This window comes from Coffea arabica, chromosome 1c (assembly GCF_036785885.1).
Source record: "Coffea arabica cultivar ET-39 chromosome 1c, Coffea Arabica ET-39 HiFi, whole genome shotgun sequence".
NCBI lineage: Eukaryota > Viridiplantae > Streptophyta > Magnoliopsida > Gentianales > Rubiaceae > Coffea > Coffea arabica.
The window spans coordinates 48,021,193-48,048,283 of NC_092310.1; the positions used below are offsets into that span (position 1 = coordinate 48,021,193).

The 27,091-nt window shown below is 34.6% G+C and overlaps 4 protein-coding genes across 9 annotated transcripts; 2 read left to right on the forward strand and 2 right to left on the reverse strand.

Moving 5' to 3' along the window:
* Positions 1–418: 418 nt before the first annotated feature.
* LOC113741323 (mannosyl-oligosaccharide 1,2-alpha-mannosidase MNS1-like) lies at positions 419–3,246 on the reverse strand. Its single transcript, XM_072046886.1, has 7 exons — positions 3,146–3,246; positions 2,450–2,621; positions 1,968–2,057; positions 1,598–1,719; positions 1,318–1,386; positions 826–934; positions 419–732 (listed from the first exon to the last, which is right to left on the reverse strand). The coding sequence occupies exons 1-7, from the start codon at positions 3,244–3,246 to the stop codon at positions 589–591; spliced, it is 807 nt and encodes a 268-aa protein (XP_071902987.1). The 3' UTR covers positions 419–588.
* A 129-nt stretch (positions 3,247–3,375) lies between these two features.
* LOC140035044 (uncharacterized) lies at positions 3,376–6,001 on the reverse strand. Of its 6 annotated transcripts, XR_011839005.1 has the most exons (6): positions 5,545–6,001; positions 4,946–5,007; positions 4,480–4,678; positions 4,100–4,177; positions 3,728–3,794; positions 3,376–3,453 (listed from the first exon to the last, which is right to left on the reverse strand). XR_011839005.1 is itself a non-coding variant. In XM_072074403.1 (5 exons), the coding sequence occupies exons 2-5, from the start codon at positions 4,977–4,979 to the stop codon at positions 3,413–3,415; spliced, it is 333 nt and encodes a 110-aa protein (XP_071930504.1). In that variant the 5' UTR covers positions 4,980–5,004; positions 5,545–6,001; the 3' UTR covers positions 3,376–3,412. The 6 variants fall into 6 exon arrangements, 5 of the variants coding, with proteins under 5 accessions (XP_071930504.1, XP_071930516.1, XP_071930500.1 ...); XM_072074403.1 differs by lacking the exon at positions 3,728–3,794 and having other exon boundaries at positions 4,119–4,177; positions 4,946–5,004; XM_072074415.1 differs by lacking the exon at positions 4,100–4,177.
* A 3,552-nt stretch (positions 6,002–9,553) lies between these two features.
* LOC113741302 (hydroxycinnamoyl-CoA:piscidic acid hydroxycinnamoyltransferase-like) lies at positions 9,554–11,429 on the forward strand. Its single transcript, XM_027268804.2, has 2 exons — positions 9,554–11,030; positions 11,130–11,429. Exon 1 carries the CDS (start codon positions 9,649–9,651, stop codon positions 11,011–11,013), a length of 1,365 nt encoding a protein of 454 aa, XP_027124605.2. The 5' UTR covers positions 9,554–9,648; the 3' UTR covers positions 11,014–11,030; positions 11,130–11,429.
* Positions 11,430–21,219: 9,790 nt separating this feature from the next.
* Positions 21,220–23,050, forward strand: LOC113741342 (hydroxycinnamoyl-CoA:piscidic acid hydroxycinnamoyltransferase-like). The gene is made up of 2 exons (XM_072074432.1): positions 21,220–22,703; positions 22,803–23,050. Exon 1 carries the CDS (start codon positions 21,322–21,324, stop codon positions 22,450–22,452), a length of 1,131 nt encoding a protein of 376 aa, XP_071930533.1. The 5' UTR covers positions 21,220–21,321; the 3' UTR covers positions 22,453–22,703; positions 22,803–23,050.
* The last annotated feature ends 4,041 nt before the right edge of the window (positions 23,051–27,091 follow it).

Sequence of the window (27,091 nt, forward strand, 5' to 3'; positions counted from 1 at the left end):
CAATAATCTAATGTTAATTACGCAACATAGCTGCCAACAATCACAAAACGTTCATTGAGTGAGTAGCAAGGAGAAAAAAAAAGCCAACATACGAAAAGAAAGCCAACATTCATTTCGAATAGAAGATCAACCCAAATACATATATATATACTATGAGGCATGAACGCGCTTCGCGCGATGGAAATATAAAATGCCCTGTCCAGTTTTGAAGTAATAAAAATAACAATTTATTTAGAAAAGTATATTTTTTAGTATAGTTATTCCACAAGTTAAGTTTTGTTGATACTTTTTGGCCGTTTCTTTTTGGCCGTTTCTCACAAAGCCTCTAGTCAATGGCAACCGTCAACTTGCATTTTTTGCAAAACCATTTCTGGTGCAAAAATGGAACCAATGTAGTATATAATACAGAGCAAGAAAAGAAAGAGCATCCCACGAGTTGGTTATTTACTCATTGAGAAACTTTTGTGGCCTATGATAGCAAACACAATTGGAGTTAAACAAGCCTATAATGTGGTCTAATAGACTACAATCTTAAGCATCCATTCAACACTATATCAAAGTTTCACGATGACAACTGTTTGAGGGGGCCTATACAGAACATGAAATTATGAATCTCTTAAAGACTGTATTCACCTCTTCAGCCAGTGACAGGAACTTTTGAGACTCATCAGAAGCATAACCAGAAGAACCTAGAACTAACATTCCCGGAGCAAAACATGCTAAATCATCCATCTGCACATAATTTTGAAAGACAAATACTATAAATTAATAATTACTCCTCCACAAAACAATTAGGATATTTAATCTTGCAAGTTCACACGTCACCTTGTCAGTTAGGGAATTTCCAATCTTTTCACAGATATATGCAAAGGATGAAGGGGTAGTTCTCTTAACCAAGCTTGAAAGACCTTTCATTGATGTCTCCCACATTTCTCTGCTTGCAGATTCATGAGAAGAGTTACTTCTCCAGGATATTCTAAGTTTATCTCAAAGTGTGAAAAAGAACTTAAGATAGCAAAGTAAAGAAATCTACTCCATGCTCAACAACAATGCAATAAGCAATATGTACATTAAACTTCAATGTCATTAGTCTCTCGCTTTGAGCTCATAATACATTTTTCTAATCCCATATACGTGACGTTTCTTTTACCTATATTTTCTCAGGATAGCTGACACACTTTGATACAAGTCTATATATATATATATAGACACACACACACACACACAAACATTAAAATAGAAATGTGAATGCTTTGCAGAAAGTATGCCTTTTGGGAAAAGATCGATATATCTAAGGAAAGAAATGCCAATGTTTACCTGTAATGATTTACAGAAGCAGTTTTGTTTCCTTGTATCCACACCTTGAGTAAATACTCATAAAAGCTGCCAAAAGAAGAGCTTTTACCATTATTCAAATTACAAATAATACAAAGTAAAGAAAAGAAAAAAGTATATTTTCAAAGCCATGGAAATGAGATATACAGGAGGATAATTTTGAAGGGACCTAAATGAAAAACAAATGCTATCTATAGATTATGAGATAATTACAAAGCAAGCACTGCTAAGGAATGTAAACATATTGAATAGATTGTATCTGTCCCCCATAGCCCCAGAAGTGATGGTAGAATAGGATGTTGTGCCCCTCTGGGGATTAACATAGATGGGAAGCAAACCATCAGTAGGAAAGGTCCTGCTAAGAAATAAAATAACATTCTCCACCTGAAAGTAATGGATATGAATCATCAGCTGTCTGTCAGAAACTTATTGGGAAAAAAAGGTCTATCCTTATCTAACTCAGCCAAAATTCTCTCTTGTTCGAGCACCATAAAATCTTAATATACACTTTGACTCTTAAAACTTTCATAAAATGTTCATCTCTTTTTGTCTCTCTCAGATGCACAGAAGAAGGAAAAGGGGGAATGAGCAAGCGAATTACTTGAAAGTGTAAGGAGCTAGTTTTTGGATACCTTCTGCCGATTCTTTGGGTTTCCAGTCCTTTGAGAAAGAACAATAAACTCCAGTTGCTCTGTACCAGAATCAGTTAAAATACTATCAACCTGAGAAAAGGTAAAGTTTTACACAATTTGTCATACATATGTATACTCAAGGCATAGACATGACAATGAGCAGAGACAATGCAAATAGTTCATGCAGAGAAGTAGAAATATAGAAGTTGATTGGGAGATACATGATTTAAATGTAAAGAAAGCCAGGATTAATAAGAGCAATGTAAAGCTCAATTGCCATTATATAATTGTGAAGAATTAGGGAATATTCAAATAATTATTGTGGCAGGTATTGCTATTATTATATCGTGCAGCTGAGTCTTGAAAGGACCCACAACAATTTTGTTTTGCTTAAAAGTATAGCAAAAGTCACAGTTGGACAATGAACTTGAGTCTAAATGTTTCATGAAACAGAAAACAAATTAACATATGTATCAACTTACACCAGTCCATCCGGGATTATGCAGATTCTCGTGAGCCAAGCTAATAACGTTATAAGGAATGCCAGAAGGTGTGTCATATGTAGGCAGTAGCCTATCCGCAATATCCTGAGCCTTTTCAAGGAAAACCTTATCCCCAGACAGATCATATGCACTGAGAAGTCCTCCTACCACTCTGGATTTTGTTATGAAAAATTCATAAGTAACCACCAGTTATATGAATGTCTTGTCTACCTCCATTTAAAAAGTTGACAAGAATTTCAGATGTTAAAACTTATACAAAGGAAAAGATGAAAACACAAAACTAAAAACACACGAAACATTAAACCTTATAAAACAACCTTATGGTTGTTTCAAACACACTTGCATCATAGTTTTTGTTAAAATCCAAGGAATTTGCAACCCACTTGCCACCAAATGACCAGATAAGATTAGATAGGAAAAATGGGTAAGCAAATACTTACTGATTAAAGACACTTTGCAATTAAAAAATCACCTTACTACAGTGAAACTTTCAGGAGGGGGGAGGGAAAGCAAAGTTGGACAAAGATAGTGACAACTTATACGTGTGTGAACAAAGACATAGCAATCATTTTTTAACATGGTGACTACAGAAAAACTAAACAGCAAGTGGAAATTCTACGACATTACTACTAATCCTCAATGAAGAAAAAGTCAACAAGCAAAATTTACATTTACGCAAGTGGCTCAAATGTCTTAACTTGTTTTACACTGCCAACTTCATTTTCTTTCTTGAAATTAAAGCATAAAGGGTTTTGGACAGAAATCAAATCCAGCATCGTGGCTATACCAAAACGAAAAAATGCCAAGTATGGTTGTCTTCAAATTGGTGTAATTCCTACCTTCTTAACCCGTACAAAACCTTCAACTCTACATCCTCCTGCTGAGGGCGCAGGTCTTTTTGGATCTTTTGTCTTGTCAGATTTATCCTCTAAAGCAAGTCTTTTAGACTCCAGTGAAACAGATGCAACCAAAGTTTCCATTGTCTGCAAATAATTAAAAAACCCAGTAATGCCACATATATAATAGGTGACAACATCAACACCTATGCAGGACTACACAATTCAATCATAGGTTTCTAGTATAGAAAAATGATATCAATTGCATTGATAGAGGTGCAGAGTCATGCTACATATACATTTCCCTTTTCCTTTATTTATTTAATTTTTGTTTTGTTCTTTTACTTCCTTGCTTTTCTTCACCTTATTTTTGCCTTTCCCTTTTAAAACTTTGGGCATGCAACTCAATATTGTTTCTTACCTAGACCAGACTTTCAGTGTTTTGATCGCCAAAATATGATTCATACTCATGATGTCCATGTTCATCCCTATATTAAAACAGACAACAAACTTCTGATTTGAATACAGCAAATTCAAATATTACATAAGGTCATTATAAATGAAAATTTCTGCTACTTAAAGCTAAAGAAGAGAAAAGTTTGCACTACAGAAGGAAATTTTTAATGAGAAAGTTCAGATTAACCAAGACAAACATATAATAAGCAAACAGTTTTTAACAGGCAACAAAGGTGAAAGAATCAAATTTGGACAAAGATAGTGACAACTTATACGTGTGTGAACAAAGATAGCAAATAAGGTTTAATACAGAGAAAAAGTAAAATTCTGGACCAACATTCATATTAGTGCCATACAGCAGCCTAGCAGATATTGCGCATAGTCCACTTTATGTCTAGGACCCTTTCCACCGAACCTAATAATGCAAGTATTATCAAATTAAATTCAACTTTAATGTCAACGAAAAGGAGAACAAGGTATAAAAAATGAAACTGAAACATTAGAAAATTTCCAACAGGAATATTGCAAGCAGATTCCAAGTATGAAGCTATTGGACAAGGCCAACAAATCATAAGTAAGGATGACAAAAAGAGAATTTAAAAAAAAAAAAACTTCTTGAGCAGTTCTCCATTAATTTTTTTTAGTCCAAGAGAGATTTTAAGATCTTACAAGAAGAAAGGAGAAATGGAGAATTAAACCAGTAATATAGGCAGCTACCTCCTTTTCATTATTTCTTCGGCTGTCTTGAAGTCATTGCAAAGCTTCTGTCCACAACCGTTACGCCAAACATCCCGATCAGGCACACCTTCAGTAAAATAATTTTGCTCTCCTGAAGCAGCCTCAGTCAAATCTGGATCTGGATCTAGATCAGAATTTGGATGTTTAACGTCCAAAATTGCTGCTGCAGAGCCATCACCTAAGCCATCACCAATTCCGATAGTGATATATGATCAGAAATATAATACTAAACTAATGAAACCATGTCTTCTCAAAAGAAAGGAAATGAAAGAAAAAAACTATAGCTCCCATTTTGTAGGGCAGAGCATGTCATACCCTTCGGGGAAAAAAAAAAGAAAAGAAAAGAATCAAGATGACGGGATAAGCTCAGGTTCCTATTACCATGTAGTATACGCTTTGCTTTACTGTAAAAAAAGAAGAAGATGGAAGGATCCTATTCCCTTACGCATTGTCACGGATATAAAAGGTAGCAGCCTCATGATTTTCCAGGTGTTCAGTATCAACCTGCTGGAATATTTCCGGCATTAAAAAAAAAAGAAATTCGTCAAAACCATGTCCTTTTTCTACTGTTTTGTAACTAAATAAAGTCCAGTTGCCTACTTTGAATCTTTGCTTTATTCAAAGTGTTTTTTCGTATGATAAAATCGTGAGTTGAGTAAACTTGACCTATCGTTTTCTGGAATAAAATCGCTTTTTTGGTTGCTGGAGTCTTTTCGAGTCAATAATATGGATAGGGAAATGCAGCAATGAGCATTGAACGAATGCCCTGTTACGGCCTGCTGTTAGACCACTTGGGCATTTCAACAAACAGTAAACGAACATGAAAAATTCCAGCAATTCTTTGCTCAAATGAAGCCACGGTTGGCCCCAAAATCATCAGAAGTACAAGGGATTTCAAATTCAATCATGATATAAACATGCGCATGCTAAAATTTGAACAATCAACGGGGCAATTGCAATAAACGAAGCCATGGCAGACATGCTTAGAGGACTTGGGAAGGAACTGAAATTCAAAGAAAAAGGGGCGACTTATAGTGCTCTTACTTGAGCGGTGGCGACGGCGATTATGACGAAGCTGAAGACGGTGAGTTGGAATTGGAAGATGACTAGGTCTGACTTCCTCCGAGAGCCTTCATCTAGTGTTACAGAGAACGGCAGCAGCCCAGGAGGTTGTGCGCGGTGTTGGCGATGGCAGACAGCAGCAGAGCGGACGCGGACTGGTGGTGACCTGGTTCTTCCTCCTCTGTCCGTTGCCGCGTCTTTCTCTCCTGATCTTCCTGTCAGCCGCCACTCTTCCTTCACTCTATTTTTTTCTTTTCATGCTCAAGGCCTCACTTCCAAGAACCCTAGCTGCTTCTCTGCTCTTCTGTTTCTCTTTTTCTCCTCTAAAACCTAGCCGCCCTTTCTCAGGGCTTCCCCCTCAGCTTTTCTTGCTCACGGGAAGGAAGGGTTAGTTCACCATAGGAAGGAAAGACTGAGAATGAAATTTGTCTAAGTGTTGGAAGAGAGAAGCGGCGAGACTTTTGTTTGTGTGTGTACAACCAAAACGACGTCGTTTTGTAGAGATTTTAGCCACCCCCCCGCGCCTCTTTCAGATTTCAGACTGGCGCTCTTTTTTTTTTGGCATCTAAGCACGTCTTTGAGATTCCAGGATTCACGCCTTTAGCTTCATACATCTTTTTTCTTTTCTTTTTTAGCCAATTTTTTTTTCAGGTTTCTTTTTTCATACTTAATCTCTTTTTTTTTTCCTTAATCTCATCTATAAATATCAAATAAATTATTTGATATTGGTTTCTTTTTTGTGCATGTATATATGTGTGCTTGTTTGTGTCTATATACATCTTTTTGGGTTTGGACAACTCAATATACAAATTATTTAAGAAATTACCTTACAATAAAACTTACACAATAAAACATGTTTCAAAAATTTAACATGCATAGAATCGCTTATATACAGTATAACACTTCTTACTCATGCTTATCCTACTCTTTGTCTATTACTTAGTTTTTATAATAAATTAAAAGAAACATGTAATCAAATATTCTGTTAAATGTGTTACAACTCTCAATCTTATTGCACGACAGATATTTTACTGAATAATTTTAATTTCGTATATACCCATTCCATATGAAAATAATTATTACTTATGATGTATTACACGTTATACTAATCTTTCACAGTGCTAACATTAGACTACAAATTATATTCAATTACACTTTTTCAAATTATTTCAGTTATTGATTTTTGGGGGTTGTTATAAGGAATAATAAACAATTCGTGAAAAAATTTTTATGCTCAGACATGTCTATTATGTCAACTTAGCAAAAATTACAAATATCTAAAAATAGTTTGTTATTATATCATTTGCATTTTGCTAATACGTAATGAATAGGGGCTAAATTATAAAATTAGGGTGTCATATCTTCGGTGCTTTTGCTAATATAAAAGAATTGGGGGCTAAAAAATAAAATTAGGGTGTCATAGTAGAATTAGTGAAAGTTGATGAAAATACTGTAGTATACAGTGATGCAAAAAGTTGTCACAAAATTGGAATCGGGTAGACTTTCAATGACAACAAGTTATGTTGTCACTGTAGAGAGAGCGTTTGTGACGACTTTATTTGAGTTGTCATAAATTCATTTCCCACGGCATCAAATGAGATGCGCGCCAACTATTTCGTGACGAGTTGAGAATGACAACTTCCAATGTTGTCACTGATTATGCTTGTGCTGTACTCATCTGTGATGACACCTAATGTCGTCACTGAATTAGGTTATCTGTGACAAGATTTTTGTTGTCACATAAATTTTTGTCACTGAAAAACATATTTCTTGTAGTGACTAGAGTCCCTTAAAGTCATTATCTAGCTGAAATACAAATCAAAGTTATTGATTATTCAATCAGTTCATTCAAAATTTGTTTGTCAACTAATGCTGTTGGACGTGGACTTGAATTAGTAGTAATTAAGATTTTAAAATTGATTTGATATTGATGAAACTTGAAATTCAGTTGTAAGAAATTTAAGTTACTAGAGATTGACTTCCTAAAGGTGTGAGACTCGAAAAATTAACAAATCAAATGTAAATCAAAATTTTAAACTTGTTAAAATAAACAAAAATGCCAGCTAGCTCATTTTGATTAGTCTTGTTTACATGCCTAGTAACCTAGGACGAAAACATCAAAAATACACTTGCTCCTATTATGAGGTTCCATTAAAACCATACACAAACAAACCAGTTTTTACTTGAATTTTTCTCCTTGTTGAACTTCTAAGTGCATAATCGAGCAAAATACGTCTTGGTGGATTAAATTAGGGCTAGAGTATCGTGGTTTTGTGATGACCGCAAGGAGACGCAGGAAAAGGTCTTTGCTTATTGCGTCTAATGAGATGAACTAAATTGGTTCTTGAATATTTCGTTGAACTTTTTGCTTTTGTAATTTCTTGTGAGTGTGGTAAGACATTTACTATAATTGCAACAACCAAAGTAATTTCTTAAAATATATTAGTTTAAAAGCACGTACGTGGCATTACCTGTCTCCAATATTAATGAGTGTGTTTGGATTGCTGAATTATTTCACATAATATTTTGCTTGCATCATAAACACATTTTTCAATCCACCATTTTATATTCTTAATTAGTTTTTTTATCTCACATACATCATATTACAAAAAGTATTACAGTAATTATTTCAAATAATACTCTTTCCAAACACACTCAATAGTAGTTATTGTTTTAATGGTCAATGTTGATGTACATATACCAAGAAGGTATCCATCAAAGGATCAAATTTAGTTACAAAAATACTTTTATATCAAAAATGGTTATGTTGAGTACCAGCAAGTTCGTGATCGATCTTCGTGTGCTACCTTGCTGTGTATCTTTGGAGTAAACTCTACACAGCCTTGGGGGATTAGTCTAGCCAAAAGGTTGGAATACTCTTAAGTGAAAAAAACGGTTATGTTGAGGAAATTAGTTTTTGGATACAATTTAAGAACTAAAGACCATTGAAAATAAATAATTAATCGCCACAGATTCCATTCTTTGCAATTTGGCATCTTTAGACTTTTGATCATTTTCTCTGATAAAACCACAAAGTAAAGATTTTTTTTTACAGGTGGATTATCCATAGAAATGTAATTTTTACCACTTAAACCACAAAATATACATTGTCACTAAAATCCTAGTTAATTAGCTAAAAACATTACTAAAACACACCAAAATTAAATAATAAAATACGCTAAAACATGTAAAATATACACTTATCAATAGACGTGGCAATCGGGTCAAAAATAAGGGTAACGGATTGGGTTGAGATCCAGGTATAACAGAAAACCTACTGATTTAATCACGACCCGACAACCTGCAAAGGGTAGAATACTTGACCTAAACCTGAAATTTTTGGACATCATATGATTTGAAACACAATTTTAATTTACTAATATACCACTATAGTTTCTAACAGAACCAATTTTGCACAAGGCTAATTACATAACGAAGTAATAAAAGTCTCAATAAAATAATTCCAAAATAGATCTGAAATAAATTAAAACACTGTAAAAGTGTAATATCCCAAACCTGATATAAAATAAATTAAATCACTATAAAAGTAGAAAAATAATGTAATATATTATTTGTCCAAATATATTAATTCCAACTTCACACAAGTCAAACAAATTCATTTAGGATTAATGATTAATGCCTTGGGAAAAAAGGAATAACTTAGTTTAGTTAGATAAAATATTTTTATATTTATTAAATTCTTTTTAATTCATAAACGAATTATCGGATCAACCCGTGGGTAACCTAAATTCGACCTGTTATCTTTTCAGGTTCACCAGGTTCGACCCGATTCTGATCTAAATCTGCAAAATCTCAATTCAAACCCATTAATTTCGTATTAAATTCGTATGATGTTTTCAAGTTGTATCGAAAATTGCCACCCCTACTTGTAAAGCAAGTCTTTGCAATTTTCACATGTGATATTATATAAATCTCGGGTCTATATAAGCGTACGCTGGCGGCACTTTGCTACCACAACCAAAATCTCACCCTCAAAATTTCCTTTCCTTCTCACAAAGTCTCCCAGCTGCGATACTTTTTTCCTTCTTACAACTCTCACTCCCATTATTCTCTTTCCTTCTCACAATGGTTAACTTGATTGCCTCTCACATCGTCAAACCAGCAAAACCAATCCCCACAAAAGTAATGTTTTTATCTGAGTGTGATCAACGTGTGCCCGTGACTCATGTAACTATCGTCCATTTTTACAAGCCAGAAGGTCCAGAATTGCTAAAAGATGCCACTGGGGTTTTGAAAGAATCACTAAGCGAAGCCTTGGTGGCGTTTCATCCGCTTGCTGGACGTTTATACCAGAAAGATGGGGGCCGAGTTGAGCTGCAGTGCAATTCCATGGGAGCTTTACTTGTTGAAGCACAATCTGAGCTCAAAATACAGGATTTCGGAGACTTCTGTCCAACCCCACAAATCCGTGCCCTGATCCCACCTATAGATAACAATAATACTCCCCTTCATGAGATACCGCTCCTTCTAGCGCAAATTACAAAGTTTGCCTGTGGTGGTGTTTCTATAGGCTTGGCCGTGTCACATGTCATTGCGGACGGCCACAGCGGGTGTCATTTTGTTTCCGAATGGGCAAAGATTGCACGTGGTGAAAAATCTGATGATCAACCATTTCTAGATCGAACAATTTTTCAGAAATATGAAGACGATCACCCATCATCAACAGCCCCAAAATTACAATACTCGGACTTTTTCCCACTACCCGTCCTGATAGGCCAGTCTAGCAGCTTGGAAGAGCGTAAAAAGACTACCATCTGCGCCATGCTTAAGTTAAGTAAAGACCAAATTGAGCAGATCAGGAACAAGGCCAACTACCAAGATTTGATGATTCACAAAACTAGCAATCAAAGCCCCTTTAGCCGGTTTGTAGCAGTATCTGCACATATATGGAAGTGCTTATCCAAGGCCCGTATGCACAACCCCGCCCAAGAAACGGTTCTATATGTGAATATGGATTTTCGCAATCGGCTTAAACTACCCTTGCCCGGAAGGTACTTTGGAAATGCTGTCTTACCTGTACCAACAAGAGCCATTGTAGGTGACCTCCAATCGAGGCCACTAAGCTATGCTTCAAGCAAAATTAAGGAAGCAATAGAGAATGTTAAAGATGAGTATGTAAGGTCATATCTTGTTTGTATGAAGAACATTCCGGAGGTATCTAGCAGTCGACATTTTCAAGCCGTTGGTTGTCCACAGGGGTTGTTCTTAGGAAATCCCAATTTGATCTTTACAACTTGGGTTGGTCTGGGCTTGTACAAAGCCGATTTTGGGTGGGGAAATCAAATTTTCTTGACCCCTGGGTCAGTTGCTTATGATGGAAAACTCTTCATTATTCCTAGTCCTAATGGAGATGGGTCGTTATTTATACCATTGTGCCTACAAGCAGAACACATTAATGCTTTTAAGAAGCATTTCTATGATGATATATGATGATGTAGACTTACAAGGTTCGTTCTTGTGTAGTTTCATGGGGCTCAGTAAAAAGCTTTGTCATATGTAATGTAAAAGTTAGGTGCCACTAACATTTGAATTTATTTGTTGGACAGGGAGCCTACAAATTGGCAGCTGGTGGAGAACAGTTCAAATTGTTGGACGTGGAACTTTTAAGAAATGGAAGATGGAGTAAAGGGAAGCCAAAAATTTGTCTCCAAAGTAGTAGCAAATAAGGAGACTTTTACTCCTTTGAGATAGCTAGTATGACCTTTACGATGTCCTTTTTCTTAAAAAAAAAAAAAGGATTAATCTTGTATGTATCAAAAATAGATACATTAATGAGTATGGATACTTGTTATTTCATTTCAATTTGAACTAACTCTCAATTTCAATTTTTACACATGTTGTATATATCTATGTTTGTTATTGTATATACTGTCAATATATATATATGATTAATTTTTTTTTCTTAAGCAAGGGCAATAGCCCCACTTTTTTTTTTTTAGTATAAACAGGAGGACTCGAATCTAAGATCTCTTGCTTACACTCCCTCCCCCGTATCACCCAACCCACTCCTCCCCCGTATATAAGATTAATTAAAAAAAAATATGATGTATAATCTTTTCATGATATTATTACTTTAAAGTGTCAATCTATAAAACTTGTTTCTTACACAGTAAAATTTGAATTATGATGAGCATTGTGTATTGGGTACTTAATTGTCATATTCCATCCCATAGCAAAGAAACTTGTAAATTGCGTGATGGCATATCGACTACTAGCTTAAGCTAGGAATGGAGTAGCTTTAGAACCACCATGGACACTTAATCTTTTTTTTCCCTCTCTTATGAAATAACATTTATAACCTATCTTATCTTAGTCTGAGGGGAAGAAAGAATTCAAGTGAGCTATATGAGGGGTGAGAGGGAAAGAACCCATATAAAGCAGAGGAGTACACTATTAGACATCTTAAAGCAAAGGACTTATAGTCCAAGAGGAATTTTATATTCCTTCTCAATGGCCAACTTCCCAAATCCAGATTGGTTCTATGTAATCAACTCAGTGCAGAGTTCCCTTCATGTCTTCTAGCTTCAACATTGTGCACTTAAGAACCATTCCTGTTCATCTTGTCTCAAATTTAGAGCTGCCTCCAAAAAAAAAAAAAAGAATAATCATTCAAAATTACCCTTGCTTTTTCGAAATTTGATATATAGAACTCTTATGATTATTTTCCAAAGTCTTTAAGGCACTTTCCCATGTCATAATTCTCTCTCTGTATTTTTTTTTTAAAAAAATTACTTACATATTTGTAAATTCCTTTTTGGTTAATTGCCCTTTTCTTTGATGTTAAAATAGGCGATACATAATATTGCTGGAATGAGATTGATGTCAAAGTAATGAAATATCATCTTCTTATTAGCTTGAAATTTTTGGGTACATTCTATCTTTGATATTTTAATTCGAGGAGCCCACCACCCCTTTCAATAATTGATATTTGTTAAGTGTAAAATTACAATCATTATTCTTTGTCAACATCCATTTTCCAAGAGAATTCTATGAAAAGTTGAGAGTAAATGTAAATGTCACAAAAAGATCGCCATCCAATTTATCAACTTAAAAGGAGGTCTTTATAATCTCTATATTTGAAAAGAAAAAAAGGAAAAATTTCAAAAATTTTAAGTACTATAGACTTGTTCTTTTTTTTTTATCAACTTAAAAGGAGGTCTTTATAATCTCTATATTTGAAAAGAAAAAAAGGAATAATTTCAAAAATTTTAAGTACTATAGACTTGTTATTTTTTAAAAAAAAAAAAAAAAAAAAAGATACCGTTAAACCCCTATATAAAGGCCTGAGGTCAATTCTCTTCTTCGGCAAAAGAGTTGAGATTTTCAATCCATCAACATCTAATTTGCTGGCACCATTAATTCTAATTGTCCTTCCAAATCCCCCATACGATATTGGACTTCGGCCTAATCACAATTAGCCCAACCAGATGAAACTTCCTTGATCTGAAATTACACGTGGCGGCTTTCTGTGCAGCCCACATATATACATTTATTTTTCCCTGGTCGCTGTTGAGGGTGTCATGGTGCCACTACTTATGTAAGATGGAAAACCAAGGAGAGGAGCCCAAGCCCACCTTTCAATTAGACAATGACCGATACAATCCTTAAACCAGGAAGAATTTTCAAACCACAATTTAGGAGCTATGTACATAGAGATAATTAACTTCCACAATGCATATAAAAGTGCCAAGTGATATATTAGCTGCTTAATTAACGAAAAATTCGATACTAAGCGACATCGCAACTAAACAATAGAAACAAATTAAAAGATAATTCATCTCTTTGATTTTAGAATTCTCATGTTTGAATCTATCATTTAGTAATGTCATGATTTATAGTCGCTTTTATAGGTGGACTCTTAATTAATAACATCTCCTAGAGATTGGTATTCCAATGCTATTTACTTATCTAACTTAAATTTTCTAAGGCACTTGTGAACAGAGAAAACAATATTGGGAGAAGCAAAAAAAAATCCGACATTGATTGACTCCAGATTAGTCGGGGCACTATGAGGTCACTAGCCACTGAGAGTATAAAAAAAAAGGTACATGTTTTTAATCTTGAATGTTTGCTTATAGCTCTTTTAATAAGTATGTAGTTTTACATTAAAAAAATATATGTAGTTTTAGAAATATGATGGACAACAGTGATATTCCACTTTTCCTTTTTGGCATTCTATCCTTTCTGTAATAAAGTATTATTCAACGTGCACGAAGCAAATGCATGAAGCAAATGAAATGTCAGTAACTATGGATTCCACTCTTGTGAATGGAGAAAATAATGTTAAGATAATCATTTTCAAAAAAGAATATGACAATACTCAAATCCTAATTAGTCAGCTCAATGCGGTCACTAGATTATTGGGAGGTATAAAAAAAAAAAAAAAGTACATGTTTGCGGCCCTGAATCTTAGCTTATAGCTCTTTCAACATGTATGTAGGTTTACATTAAAAAAAAATATTTATGCAGTTTTAAAAATATGACGGACGATATTGATATTCCACTTTTTCTTATTCTAGTTACCAACCCCCACTCATCTTATTGGCATTCTACCCTACTTGTAGTAGAGTATTATTAAACGTGCATGATGCAAATGAAATGTCAACAACCGATAGTTTAGCGCGGATACAAATATACAATACCCTTCATATCCTAACAAATATAAGTGTGTGAATGGGTTGGTGAACAGTGAGTTTGGTCCCTCGTTAACACCTTTACTGCATAGATTCTTTCATCATTTCACACGTATTTTAGGTGCATGGGTGTTAAGTGGCTAATTGTGCATATAATTGGTGAATATTTTTCCCTTTATTTTGCTAAAATATGGCGTTAATCGATATATTTCGCTTATATTTGAATTTTGGTGTTGCTTTTACGAATTGTTGGTGAGAATGAAATAAAAGGTGCATTAAAAGTCGATTTTCCAGAAGACGTCTTGTTAAGCGTGCCCACGCTTTGTCAAACACGAAGTGGTGCTTCTTAAGGTCTATGTCCAGAAGAACTTTCATTATAAAGCGTGCCCACGCCTTATTTGACAAGACAATCAAGAGTGCGCAGGACATGAGATCAATTTGTCAATTGATCAAGAAACCGGTTGCATCCCATGGGCTGACACATTAGCCACGGATTGGAGATCTTGAGGGGCCATGATTCGATGTAATTATTTTGGGAATTCAATTAATAGGTCTTGGTTGGTTAGTTTAATTTAAGTAGGAATCTTAGAAGGAAAAGGGGAATCTCATCCTTATTAATAGGGGATTCTTTCTCTAGCTCTCATTCTTTTTCCTCTTTTCCTCTACAATAAACTCTAGTATTCCTTGTGGCCGCAAATCCACCAGGAGGAGCGGCTAGTTTCTTTTCTAGTTGAAGAATAATTGAAACTTTAGTTCGACAATACTGTGAGATCTAATTTGATTTGTTTGTTTCATTTATTTATGAGTATTTATATATTCTCTGTTTATTCATGATTATGATTATTTGCTACAGTTAAATACCTGATCAATATTTAATTGTCGAAATAGTCTATTGCCACCTGAAATATCAAATCCGTAATTGTTTGATGGTTTTAGTATTTGTGGCGAGTGGTATAATTTGATTGTAAAAAAGACTTTCGAATTTATGTCACGGGAATATATAATCTAACTTAAATGAACCGAGCGTGTGTGTTTGTTGGTTAGAATTGGTAGCTTCTCTAATTATTAATGCTGTCAATAGGTTAAATCCTAAGAGCTTGTTTAGGGTTGCTTAATTGGCAAGAGAAATAGTCACAGAGCGTGTTGTGATTATCGAAACAGTAAGGAGAGGCAGGTTGTCAGAGCGTGTTGACAACCATAACCAGTTTATTTATGAATAAGTGATTTCACCTTTGCATCGATGATCAGTTAAATGAACCAAAGTGGAAATTAGACCTTCAACTAGAGTGTTGCCTATTCTTAGTTTAGTTTTATTTAATTTTGTGATATTGTTTTTATTTTTATTCAAGTGAGCTATTTAGCTAATTTCTCCTAATCCCCCATTTTTCACAAAGAAATAAATCACTCAATCCCTGTGGATACGACCCTACTCACCGCTATACTCGAAATCATATTTTTAGAGTAGGAATTTTATTTTTGCTGGTTTGACAAGCCAACAATGGGCTGCAGAAGTAGACGTGGCTTTAGGGTCTTTAAATTGGAAATGAATGATAGTTTTAGCTGAGGGGGGCTATTTTTTGGATTTTGAAAGATGGGTTGGTTAATTTCTGGTTTGATAATTGGGATCATACAGGTCCTTTATATAATACTGGGTCAGTAATTGCAGATCATCGGGTAATAGACTTTGTTCGAGATGGAGTTTGGGATCAAAATCTGTTAAACCAGTCGCTGCATCTAGTTGTGGTCAGTCAAGTTTCACAGATTTCTCCACCCTCCTTTCACGCTAATGATGATATGGTTTGGTCGCTTTCATCTACAGACAAGTTCTCCATGTCTTCGCCTTCACCTAGTGAGAAAAGCAAGGAAATCCTCCTTGGCGTTTGTGGATATTTGGCCCTCGAGTATTCCTTTAAAGGTTTCTTTTTTCATCCTTCGGTGCGTATTTAATCGTTTGTCTTTGCTTGATACACTAAGTTTGGGATCTGTGGTCAGTCAAATTGTTGGTGTCGCAAAAATCCAGCTTTAGAGACTTTTGATCATGCATTTAGTGACGGGCAACTTGCTGCTTTAGTATGGAGTTTCTTTGAAGTTGTGGTTGGCATTTTGCCTTTGGGTTCTGCTAGTTAATTGGTGGTTGCAACCAACTACTTTTCCTTTACTGGTTTTTATACATAGAGTAGTACTTATCTTCGTTTGCTGGAATTTATGGAAGGTGGGGAATGAGGCATTTTCTGAAGGGCGTTTCTCGTCTTTTCATCATCTTTGCAAACAAAATTTTAAGGGTGTTGCTAATCCATGTGCTGTCCAGTTCAAAGGAATTGGATTTGTCACTACATCTTGGATGCAATTTTAGCAGTCAGCCTCTTCTTTCAAGAAGAAACTTAGGCCGATTCCTGTGAGATGGATCAGTCCACCTGCTGCTGATTTTACACTTAGCTCAGATGGTTGTTCAAAAGGTAATCCAGGACTTAAAACTGGCAGAGGGGTTGTTTAGAAGTTTCTTTTTTTTTTTTTTATTGTTCAGAAGGTAATTCAGCACAATTTTCTTTTCCTTCGAAATCTCATTTTTGTCAACTTAAAAGAAACTTTTTTCAGGGCCGCCTACACATCATATCCCTGATTCATCAAGTCATCACAAACCCGATTTTCACTTCTTGATACTACTGCGGTTGATGATTCTTTCCTCTTGCTTCTTGCCTTCATAGTAACTATCTATTACGTGCAAAGAACCAAATTTACAAGCACTTGAAATAAGAAAAACTAGTGCACATTTTGAAAAAGTAGACTGAGACACTGTATTATATTGTATCAAACTTTAATCATGTTAACCGTATCACCATGCTTGTCAAGTCTCTTACAAGTTACAACTATTCTACCCAATGGAACAGTTTATCCTTTTCCATTAAAAGCGATCTTTTCAAGTTTTTATAAGTTCTCTACAGCTCAATAGTATAAAGCTCGAAATAAAATTCAATGTCACATACTCGCACAACCCACGGCCTTATTTGAAAGAAGATCTTAAAGTAGTGAATGAGGAGTTTTTCGTTTTTGAATAGACTTGCATTGCTAAAGTTATAGAAGCATACATTAATAGAGAACCTAAATCATGTGTCCAAATCGCTGAATGTATTCCAAGTGAAAGATTCATAAGACACTATAACATGCTCGAAAGAAAACTGTTATTGAAAATATGGATGTGAAGATAAATCTATAGCTTACAATTGACTGAAGAACGATGCAAATATTTAAGGATTCAAGAACTAAGAAACCGGCCCAGCTTATAAACCCTTCAGGCCATTCAACAAATTATTGTTGTCACATCCCATGTTATTCAAATAATATACCTTTACTATTTCACAAAGTCGTAAACTTCTGTCGAAATTTTATTTTATTGAAAGGTTTTCGAAATAAATGAAAGGAGAAATTCCTGAAAGGAGTACACTAAGTTTCTATTTAATCAAGTTGGCAAAAGAATTTCTTTGGAATAATATTGCAAATTTCTATTGACTGACTCTCTCTCTCTCTCTCTCTCTCTCTCTTTTTGGTTTTTTTTTTCTCTGCAGATTCTGCAAAGTAAACTTTTCCCAAAATAAAAAGGGATCATTTCAGAAACCTCCCCTAAAGTTTCTGACAATTTCACTGAGCTCCCCTAAGGTTTAGATAATTGTACTTACCTCCCTTGATTTGATAATTTTAGTAGCAAAACCTTAAAATAATATTGATTTGGGCAATTTTTTTAAATGAATACCTAAAATGTCCTTGTGGAATGAGTTTTAATTTATTTTTTAATACAACTATAAGATTATTTAGTATAATTATAAGAAAAATGTGCCAAATTTTTCATGTCCATATCTACTATTTGATAAACAACTATAATAATAATTATATTACTATGATATGATATTTTTTATGGTATTTTATTATGGATTTAGATTTATAAGATAGAAAAGAAAATGTTGAAATAATTCATTTAGAATTTATAAATTTTTGGAGTAGTGGGATTATCATAATTTAGTAGTGCTTTTGGGCCATTTCTTTTTAATTTATTGTTAATTTTAATACCAAAAAATAGAAAGCAAATATTAGCAAAAACATTGGATTACATATAAAATTAACTCGTCAAAAAAAATTACTAGCTGGACATTTGGTTATAATAGAAACCTAGAGGCAATAGTGGTAGTTTTACAGTTTTATAGGCGAAAAATTTTTAAAAAGGAGTAAGAAGGAAAAAGAATGAAAAAATAATTTTAAAACTCATTCTAAGTATAAGCATACCAAATAAGAGAATTCTATTAAAATGTTTAAGAGTAAAATTGTCATTTTAAACCTTGGGGTAGCTCAATGAAATTGTCAAAAACCTTAGGGGAGGTTTCCGAAATTATCCCAAATAAAAATATTGAGTGTTGCCTTCCAATCTAAAAAGAAAGAAAAATCAAAATTAAAAAGTAAGTGGATTTTTTGGGTGAAAAAAAATGTTTGATTGGATTCGCCTCTAATCATTGCCACGAGTTAGGGTATGTATCCGAGACCATGGGTCATTTATTGTTTATCAATATAATTCTCACATCAATAATAAATATATCTGGGATCATATATCACCCATCAATATAACACAGTTCTTATATCAATATTGAAATTCGACCACACAATCTTTTGTAAAAAATTAAGTCCTCGTTATCAAATAAGCCAACTTGTTAACACGAGTTGATAGATACATAGGCTGCACGAAAGTAGCATGAGTAAAGTTTATTGACGTTATCACTTTTGTACAAGTTCATAATTATCTGATCTCTGACCAATCGGAGCCTGCCAGTGTGGGGCCTGGATGGTTTTTTTTTTTGGTTTTTTCCTTTCAACTAGAACGAGAATGTATAGCCCTCGTCCCTTGCTACTTTGTTGAATCGGAAATCAACTTCCAACTAGAGTCCCTTAAATTCATTATCTAGCCGAAATACAAATCAAAATTGTTGATTATTCAATCAAGCTCATTCAAAACTGGTTTGTCAACTAATGCTGTTGGACGTGGACTTGAATCAGTAGTAATTAAGATTTCAAAATTGATTTGATATTGATGAAACTTGAAATTTATCACTAAGAAATTTACGTTACTAGAGATTGACTTCCTAAAAGTGTGAGACTGGAAAAATTAACAAATTAAATATAAATCAAAATTTTAAACTTTTTAAAATAAACAAAAATGCCAACTAGCCATTTTGAATAAGTCTTGTTTACATGCCTAGCAACTTAGGACCAAAACATCAAAAATACACTTTCTCCTGTTATGAGGTTCCATTAAAACCATACACAAACAAACCAGTTTTTACTTGAATTTTTCTCCTTGTTGAACTTCTAAGTACATAATCGAGCGAAATACATCTTGGTGGATTAAATAAGGGCTAAAAAGTATCGTGGTTTTGTGATGACCGCAAAGAGACGCAGGAAAAGGTCTTTGCTTATTGCGTCTAATGAGATGAACTAAATTGGTTCTTGAATATTTCGTTGAACCTTTTTCTTTTGTAATTCCTTGTGAATGTGGTAAGATATTTACTATAATTGCAACAACCAAAGTACTTCCTTAAATATATTAGTTTAAGAGCACGTGGCATTACCTGTCTCCAATATTAATACTAGTTATTGTTTCACTGGTCAATGTTGATATACATACACCAAGAAGGTATCCATGGAAGGATCAAATTTAGTTACAAAAATTCTTTTATATCAAAAAGGTTATGTTGAGGAAATTATTTCTAGATACAATTGAAGAACTGAAGACCATTGAAAATATATAATTAATTGCCACGAATTCCATTCTTTACAATTTGACATCTCCAGACTTTTGAGCATTTTCCCTGATAAAACCACAAAGTAAAGATTTTTTTTCTTACAAGTGGATTATCCCACCAAATTAATAAGCCAATCGGAAACTGAACTCGAAGGCAATGCACCAAATCATGAGCAATGGATCATACACGTAAATGGGAGTGGCAATCGGATCAGAAGTGAGTTGGTGAGTTGAGTTGAGATCCAGGTATAATAGGCAATATGCTGACTTGAACACGACCTGTCAACTCACAACAAGTCAGGATACCTGACATGAATCTAAAATTTTCGAGTTGGCAAGTCAGCCGAATGACTTGGTATGACCTGAAACATAATTTGAATTTACTAATTTACCACTGTAGTTTCTAATAGAATCAATTTCGCACAAGGCTTATTACATGATCAAGTAATAAAAATTTCGATAAAACAACCCCAAAACAAGTCTGAAATAAATTAAAAACTGTAAAAGTAATTTATCCCAAACTAGATCTAAAATAAATTAAGACATTATAAAAGTAGAAAATAAAGTAACACATTATTTGTCCTAACTTAATAATTCCAACTTCACATGAGTCAAACAAATTCATTTAGAATTAAGTGATTAATGCCTTTGGGAAAAAAAGAATAACTTAGTTTAGTTAGATAAAATATTTTTATATTTATTAACTTCTTTTCAATTAATAATTGGGTTATCGGATCAACCCATGGATGAATTGAATTCGATCTGTTTTCTTTTCGAGTTCATCGGCTTTGACCCAATTCTGATGCAAACTTGCGAATCTCAATGCAAACCCAATAATTTCATGTTAGGTTGGTATCGAAAATTGCCATCACTACACGAAAAGCAGAGTCTTCACAATTTTCATATGTGATACACTATAAATATTGGAATCAACTCCTTCTAGAGGAGTTGGCCACCACATTAATTGTGGGGTGAAAGGTCAAGGGTTCAAATCTTGCCTCCCATCAAGGTGCCTCAATATAAGGTTTGTTCTAAATTCATATGGGTGTGTGATGCACTCATCTGATCTGATAGTGGTTCAGTCTTCGCGGCTTAGTTGGGCCTTCCCATACACTAAATTCCCCCCTCCCCCACCCCCTACGACAAAAAAAAAGAAGATACACTATAAATCTTGGGTCTATATAAGCATACGCTGGCGACACTTTGCTACCACAGCCAAAATCTCACCCTCAAAATTTCCTTTCCTTCTCACAGAGTCTCCCAGCTGCCATACTTTTTTCCTTCTTGCAATTCTCACTCCCATTATTCTCTTTCCTTCTCACAATGGTTAACTTGATAGCCTCTCACATTGTCAAACCAGCAAAACCAATCCCTACAAAAGTAATGTTTTTATCTGAGTGCGATCAACGTAATCCCATTACTCATGCAAACAGCGTCCATTTTTACAAGCCAGAAAGTCCAGAATTGCTAAAAGATGCCACTGAGGTTTTGAAAGACTCACTAAGCGAAGCCTTGGTGGAATTTTATCCGCTTGCTGGACGGTTATACCAGAAAGATGGGGGCCGAGTTGAGCTGCATTGCAATTCCATGGGAGCTTTACTTTTTGAAGCTCAATCTGAACTCAAAATCGAGGATTTTGGAGACTTCTGTCCAACCCCACAAATCCATGCCCTGATCCCACCTATAGATTACAATAATACTCCCCTTCATGAGGTACCGCTCCTTCTAGTGCAAATAACAAGGTTAGCTTGTGGTGGTGTTTCTTTAGGCGTTGCCGCATCACATATCATTGTGGACGGCCAAAGCTGGTTTCATTTTTTTCCCGAATGGGCAAAGATTGCACGTGGTGAAAAATCTGATGATAAACCATTTCTAGATCGAACATTTTTTCGGCAATATGAAGACGATCACCCATCATCAACAGCTCCAAAATCACAATACTCGGACTTTTTCCCACTGCCCGTCCTAATAGGCCAGTCTAGCAGCTTGGAAGAGCGTAAAAAGTCTACCATCTGTGCCATGCTTAAGTTAAGTAAAGACCAAATTGAGCAGATCAAGAACAAGGCCAACTACCAAGATTTGATGATTCACAAAACTAACAATCAAAGCCCCTTTAGCCGGTTTGTAGCAGTATCTGCACATATATGGAAGTGCTTATCCAAGGCCCGTATGCACAACCCTGACCAAGAAACGGTTCTATATGTGAGTGTTGATTTTCGCAATCGGCTTAAACCACCCTTGCCCGGAAGGTACTTTGGAAATGCTGTCTTACCTGTACCAGCAAGAGCCAATGTCGGTGACCTCCAATCGAGGCCACTAAGCTATGCTTCAAGCAAAATTAAGGAAGCAATAGAGAATGTTACAGATGAGTATGTAAGGTCATATCTTGTTTGTATGAAGAACATTCCGGAGGTATCTAGCAGTCGACATTTTCACACCGTTGGTTGTCCTTAGGGGTTGTTCTTAGGAAATCCCAATTTGCTCGTTACAAGTTGGGTTGGTCTGGGCTTGTACAAAACCGATTTTGGGTGGGGAAATGAAATTTTCATGACCCCTGGGTCAGTAGGTTATGATGGAAGACTCTTCATTATTCCTAGTCCAAATGGAGATGGATCGTTCTTTATACCATTGCGCCTACAAGTAGAACATATTAATGCTTTTAAGAAGCATTTCTATGAAGATATATGATGATGTAGACTTACAAGGTTGGTTCTTGTGTAGTTTCATGGGGCTCAGTAAAAAGCTTTGTCATATGTAATGTAAAAGTTAGGTGCCACTAACATTTGAATTTATTTGTTGGACAGGGAGCCTACAAATTGGCAGCTGGTGGAGAACAGTTCAAATTGTTGGACGTGGAACTTTTACGAAATGGAAGATGGAGTAAAGGGAAGCCAAAAATTTGTCTCCAAAGTAGTAGCAAATAAGGAGACTTTTACTCCTTTGAGATAGCTAGTATGACCTTTACGATGTCCTTTTTCTTAAAAAAAAAAAAGATTAATCTTGTATGTATCAAAAGTGGATACATTAATGAGTATGGATACTTGTTAATTCATCTCAATTTGAACTCACTCTCAATTTCAATTTTTACACATGTTGTATATACCTATATCTGTTATTGTATATACTATCAATATATATAAGATTAATTTTTTTTTCTTATGCAAGGGCAATAGCACCCCTACTTTTTTTTAGTATAAGCAGAAGGATTCAAATCCAAGATCTCTTGCTTATACTCCCTCCCCCCGTATCACTCAATCCATTCCTCCCCCTTATATAAGATTAATTAAAAAAATATGATGAATAATCTTTTTCATAATATTAATACTTTTTAGTGTCAATCTATGAAACTTGCTTCTTACATAGTAAAATTTGAATTATGATGAGCAATGTGTGTTGGGTACTTAATTGTCATATTCCATCCCATAGCAAAGAAACTTGTAAATTGCATAATGGCATATCGACTATTAGATTAAGCTAGGAATGGAGTAGCTTTGGAACCACCATGGACACTACAAAAAATGATCAACCATGCGCTTGAATTTATTTAGAGAAAAATGGCTTAATCTTTTTTTTTTCCCTCTCTTGTGGAATAACATTTATAACCTATCTTATGTCAGTCTGAGGGGAAGAAAGAATCCAAGTGAGAGGGAAAGAACCCATATAAAGTAGAGGAGTACACTATTAGACATCTTAAAGCAAAGGACTTATAGTCCAAGAGGAATTTTATATTCCATCTCAATGGCCAACTTCCCAAATCCAGATTGGTTCTATGTAATCAACTCAGTGCAGAGTTCCCTTCATGTCTTCTAGCTTCAACATTGTGCACTTAAGAACAATTCCTGTTCATCTTGTCTCAAATTTAGAGCTGCCTCCAAAAAAAAAAGAAGAGAATATTAATGCAAAATTACCCTTGCTTTTTCGAAATTTGATATATAGAACTCTTTTGATTATTTTCCAAAGTCTTTAAGGTACTTTACCATGTCATAATTCTCTCTCTCTATCTGTTTTTAAAAAATTACTTACATATTTGTAAATTCCTTTTTGGTTAATTGCCCTTTTCTTTGATGTTAAAATAGGCAATACATAATATTGCTGGAGTGAGATTGATGCCAAAGTAATGAAATGTCATCTTCTTTTTCTCTTAAAAAGAAGTAAAGAATGTTAAGAAAGACCTTTTTGGGTACATTCTCCAAGAGAATTTTATGAAAAGTTGAGAGTCAATGTAAATCTCAGAAAAAGATCGCCATCTAATTTATCAACTTAAAATGAGGTCTTTATAATCTCTATATTTAAAAAAAAAAAAAGAATAATTTCAAAAATTTTGAGTACTATAGACTTGTTCTTTTTAAAAAAAAAAAAAAAAAAAAGGTACCGTTAAACCCCTATATAAAGGCCTGAGGTCAATTCTCTTCTTCAGCAAAAGAGTTGAGATTTTCATCTAATTTGCAGGCACCATTAATGCCAATTGTCCTTCCAAATCCCCCATACGATATTGGACTTCGGCCTCATCGCAATTAGCCCAACCAGATGAAACTTCCTTCATCGGAAATTACACGTGGCTTCTGTCTGTGCTGCCGACATATATACATTTATTTTTCCCTGGTCCCTGTTGATGGTCTCATGGTACTACTACTCATGTAAGCTGGAAAACCAAGGAGAGGAGCCCGAGCCCACCTTTTAATTAGACAATGACCTTAAACACGGAAGAATTTTCAAACCAAGCTTAATTCCACAATGTAGGAGCTATATACATAGAGATAATTAACTTCCACAATGCACATAAAAGTGCCAATTGATATATTAGCTGCTTAATTAACGAAAAATTCAATACTAAGCGACATTGCAACTAAACAATAGAAACAAATTAAAAGATAATTCATCTCTTTGATTTTAGAATTCTCATGTTTGTATCTATGATTTAGTAATGTCATGACATATAGTCACTTTTTATAGGTAAAGTCTTAATTAATAACATCTCCTAGAGATTGGTATTCCAATGCTATTTACTTGTCTAACTTAAATTTTCTAAGGCACTGCAAATAAAATTAGAACTTGCCAAGTTTTTTTGTCAAGTAAAACTATAATTCATGGATATGAGCTAGAAGGTTTTTAAAAGAGAATGAAATCTCAAGTACATAAACCTATACTATGTACATGAAGATATGGACTAGGGCTGTGACAGGTTGTCAGCCTGTGCAATAATAAATACCTGCTCAAACTAAAAATAATTTCTGTAGATAGCGGTGAGCAGGGTCGAATCCACAGGGACTGGGAGTAATTATTTCTTTTCAAGTTCACGGTGACAAAGGGAGTGTTTTTGTGCAGAAGGTGACAATTTAAACAATTCAACTAAAAGTAAAATAATAAAAATAAAAATAAAATAACCAACTAGAAATTAAATAACAAATTACTAAAATCTAATGAGTGATAATTAAGGATCTAGCCAAGAAATAACTTCAGCAATGGTGCACCTAATTGATCATCGATAAGCAAAGGCAATTCCAATTATTTATCAATAAATATGTTATAACTACCAAGCAAGCGATGGCAGTCAACCCCTCCTTACTGTGTCGATGATTAAGGTACGCCCGTTAATCACTGCTCTAATTGAGAAATAATCCTAGGTACGCCCATAGAATTTAATTCCCCAATTGCTTTACGTGTTAGAGGAGCCCTATTCTAATCAAATAACGCACTACCAGGGTTATTTTAGATTAGCCCGCGTATTCCCCTGACACGAACCTAATCATGCAAGTTGTCACTATTTTAGAGCAATTAAACAATTACGGATTTAATGCCTAATTGACAATAGATTACCAAATCAATTAATTATCCGGATCCAAGACAATCAATTAATCAAATAATCATAAGTACTGCAACCAAGAAATATGCGAATACCAATAAATAAAAAAAAGATAAAATTAAATCGATCTCACAATTTTTAGGCGAATCAAAACCTCCGTTGTTCCTTGACTAGAGTGAAGAGATTAGTTCATGTTTAATGCGAGGAACCCACACAAAAGTGAAGAGAAAGCAGCAGCCATCGTCCTTTGAGATTGGAAAAATTCAATTCATCCGAATATTCAAAAGATAGCAGGCCACAAAAGGTGGTTGCTAGTTCTCCCTTCGTCTGCCATACAAAGGAGGAAAGAAAAACACTACTAAAAGAAGAAAAGTCAAAGGTTTCTCCAATTTTGCTCCTGACATGCGTGGAGAGCAGCAACTAAAAACTAAGAAGAAAAGTCAAAGTGAAGCTCAATAGGACAAGAATCAAAAGCTAAGCTAATGATAGTGCTTTTTCCTCTACAATTTCTATTTCGTATCTCCTGTGCGGCGGCTCTAGCCCCCAGGGGGAAGAAGACGACTCCCACTTCAGCCCTGAGTTCCTCCTTTTAATGCTGTCCTTTGCGAATTATCAAAAAGGATTTGTATCTCCTTATTCCAAAAATGCCCTCGATTGTCTGCTATGTGAACTCTTTCCCGATAACTATCAAATTGGCCTTTATTGTGATATTTTTGTTCTACTCCCTGAAATAAATATAAATTACGAAAAGTGAGTAGAATCTAATAATTAATTCACATCAGGTCAAGTAATAGGAAAAATTAATAATAAAATAAATGATAAAATTGCAACCTATCAATTTTCCCCACACCTAAACTATGCTTGTCTTCAAGCATAAGAAAAGTAAACAAGCACCAATATTTGATAGTGGCTATTGCTCTATCCAACAAATTGCCAAGATACCAAGAAAAACAAATATATCAAGCATCAATGGTCAAGTCCAAGAAACATCACTCCGGTTAGCTTCTAAACCACAAACTTCTCTAATTTCAGGTTAACTAATCTAAAAAAAAGGAATAACGCATAACATTTATCAGCAAATGGTCCAACTATTAACCAAAATCTTAACATTAAATCCATAATTCGGCAAGCTGATTTTTATTACACACTAACACAACCTTCACTTTTTTTTCACGTTTTTTTTTCTACTTTTCTCTCTCTCTTTTTTTTTTTGAATAGTAACAAAAGACTTAGTCGCTAGCCATTAGAGCCTTTTGACGCGAACTCCAACATTGGCCAGATGAAGGAGCC

Coding starts and splice junctions, on each gene's coding strand:
- LOC113741323 (XM_072046886.1), bottom strand. CDS start 3,246: ATGCTGGATTTGATTTCTGTCCAAAACCCTTTATGCTTTAATTTCAAG. Junction 2,622..3,145: donor AAGACATTTGAGCCACTTGC/GTAAATGTAAAT, acceptor AACAAAATCCAG/AGTGGTAGGAGGACTTCTCA. Junction 733..825: donor GAAATTCCCTAACTGACAAG/GTGACGTGTGAA, acceptor AATTATGTGCAG/ATGGATGATTTAGCATGTTT.
- LOC140035044 (XM_072074403.1), bottom strand. CDS start 4,979: ATGAGGCTGCTACCTTTTATATCCGTGACAATGC. Junction 4,679..4,945: donor TTTTATATCCGTGACAATGC/GTAAGGGAATAG, acceptor GTGATGGCTTAG/GTGATGGCTCTGCAGCAGCA. Junction 3,454..4,118: donor GCAATATCTGCTAGGCTGCT/GTATGGCACTAA, acceptor AATTATTTGCAG/ACAATGGAAACTTTGGTTGC.
- LOC113741302 (XM_027268804.2), top strand. CDS start 9,649: ATGGTTAACTTGATTGCCTCTCACATCGTCAAACCAGCAAAACCAATC.
- LOC113741342 (XM_072074432.1), top strand. CDS start 21,322: ATGGTTAACTTGATAGCCTCTCACATTGTCAAACCAGCAAAACCAATC.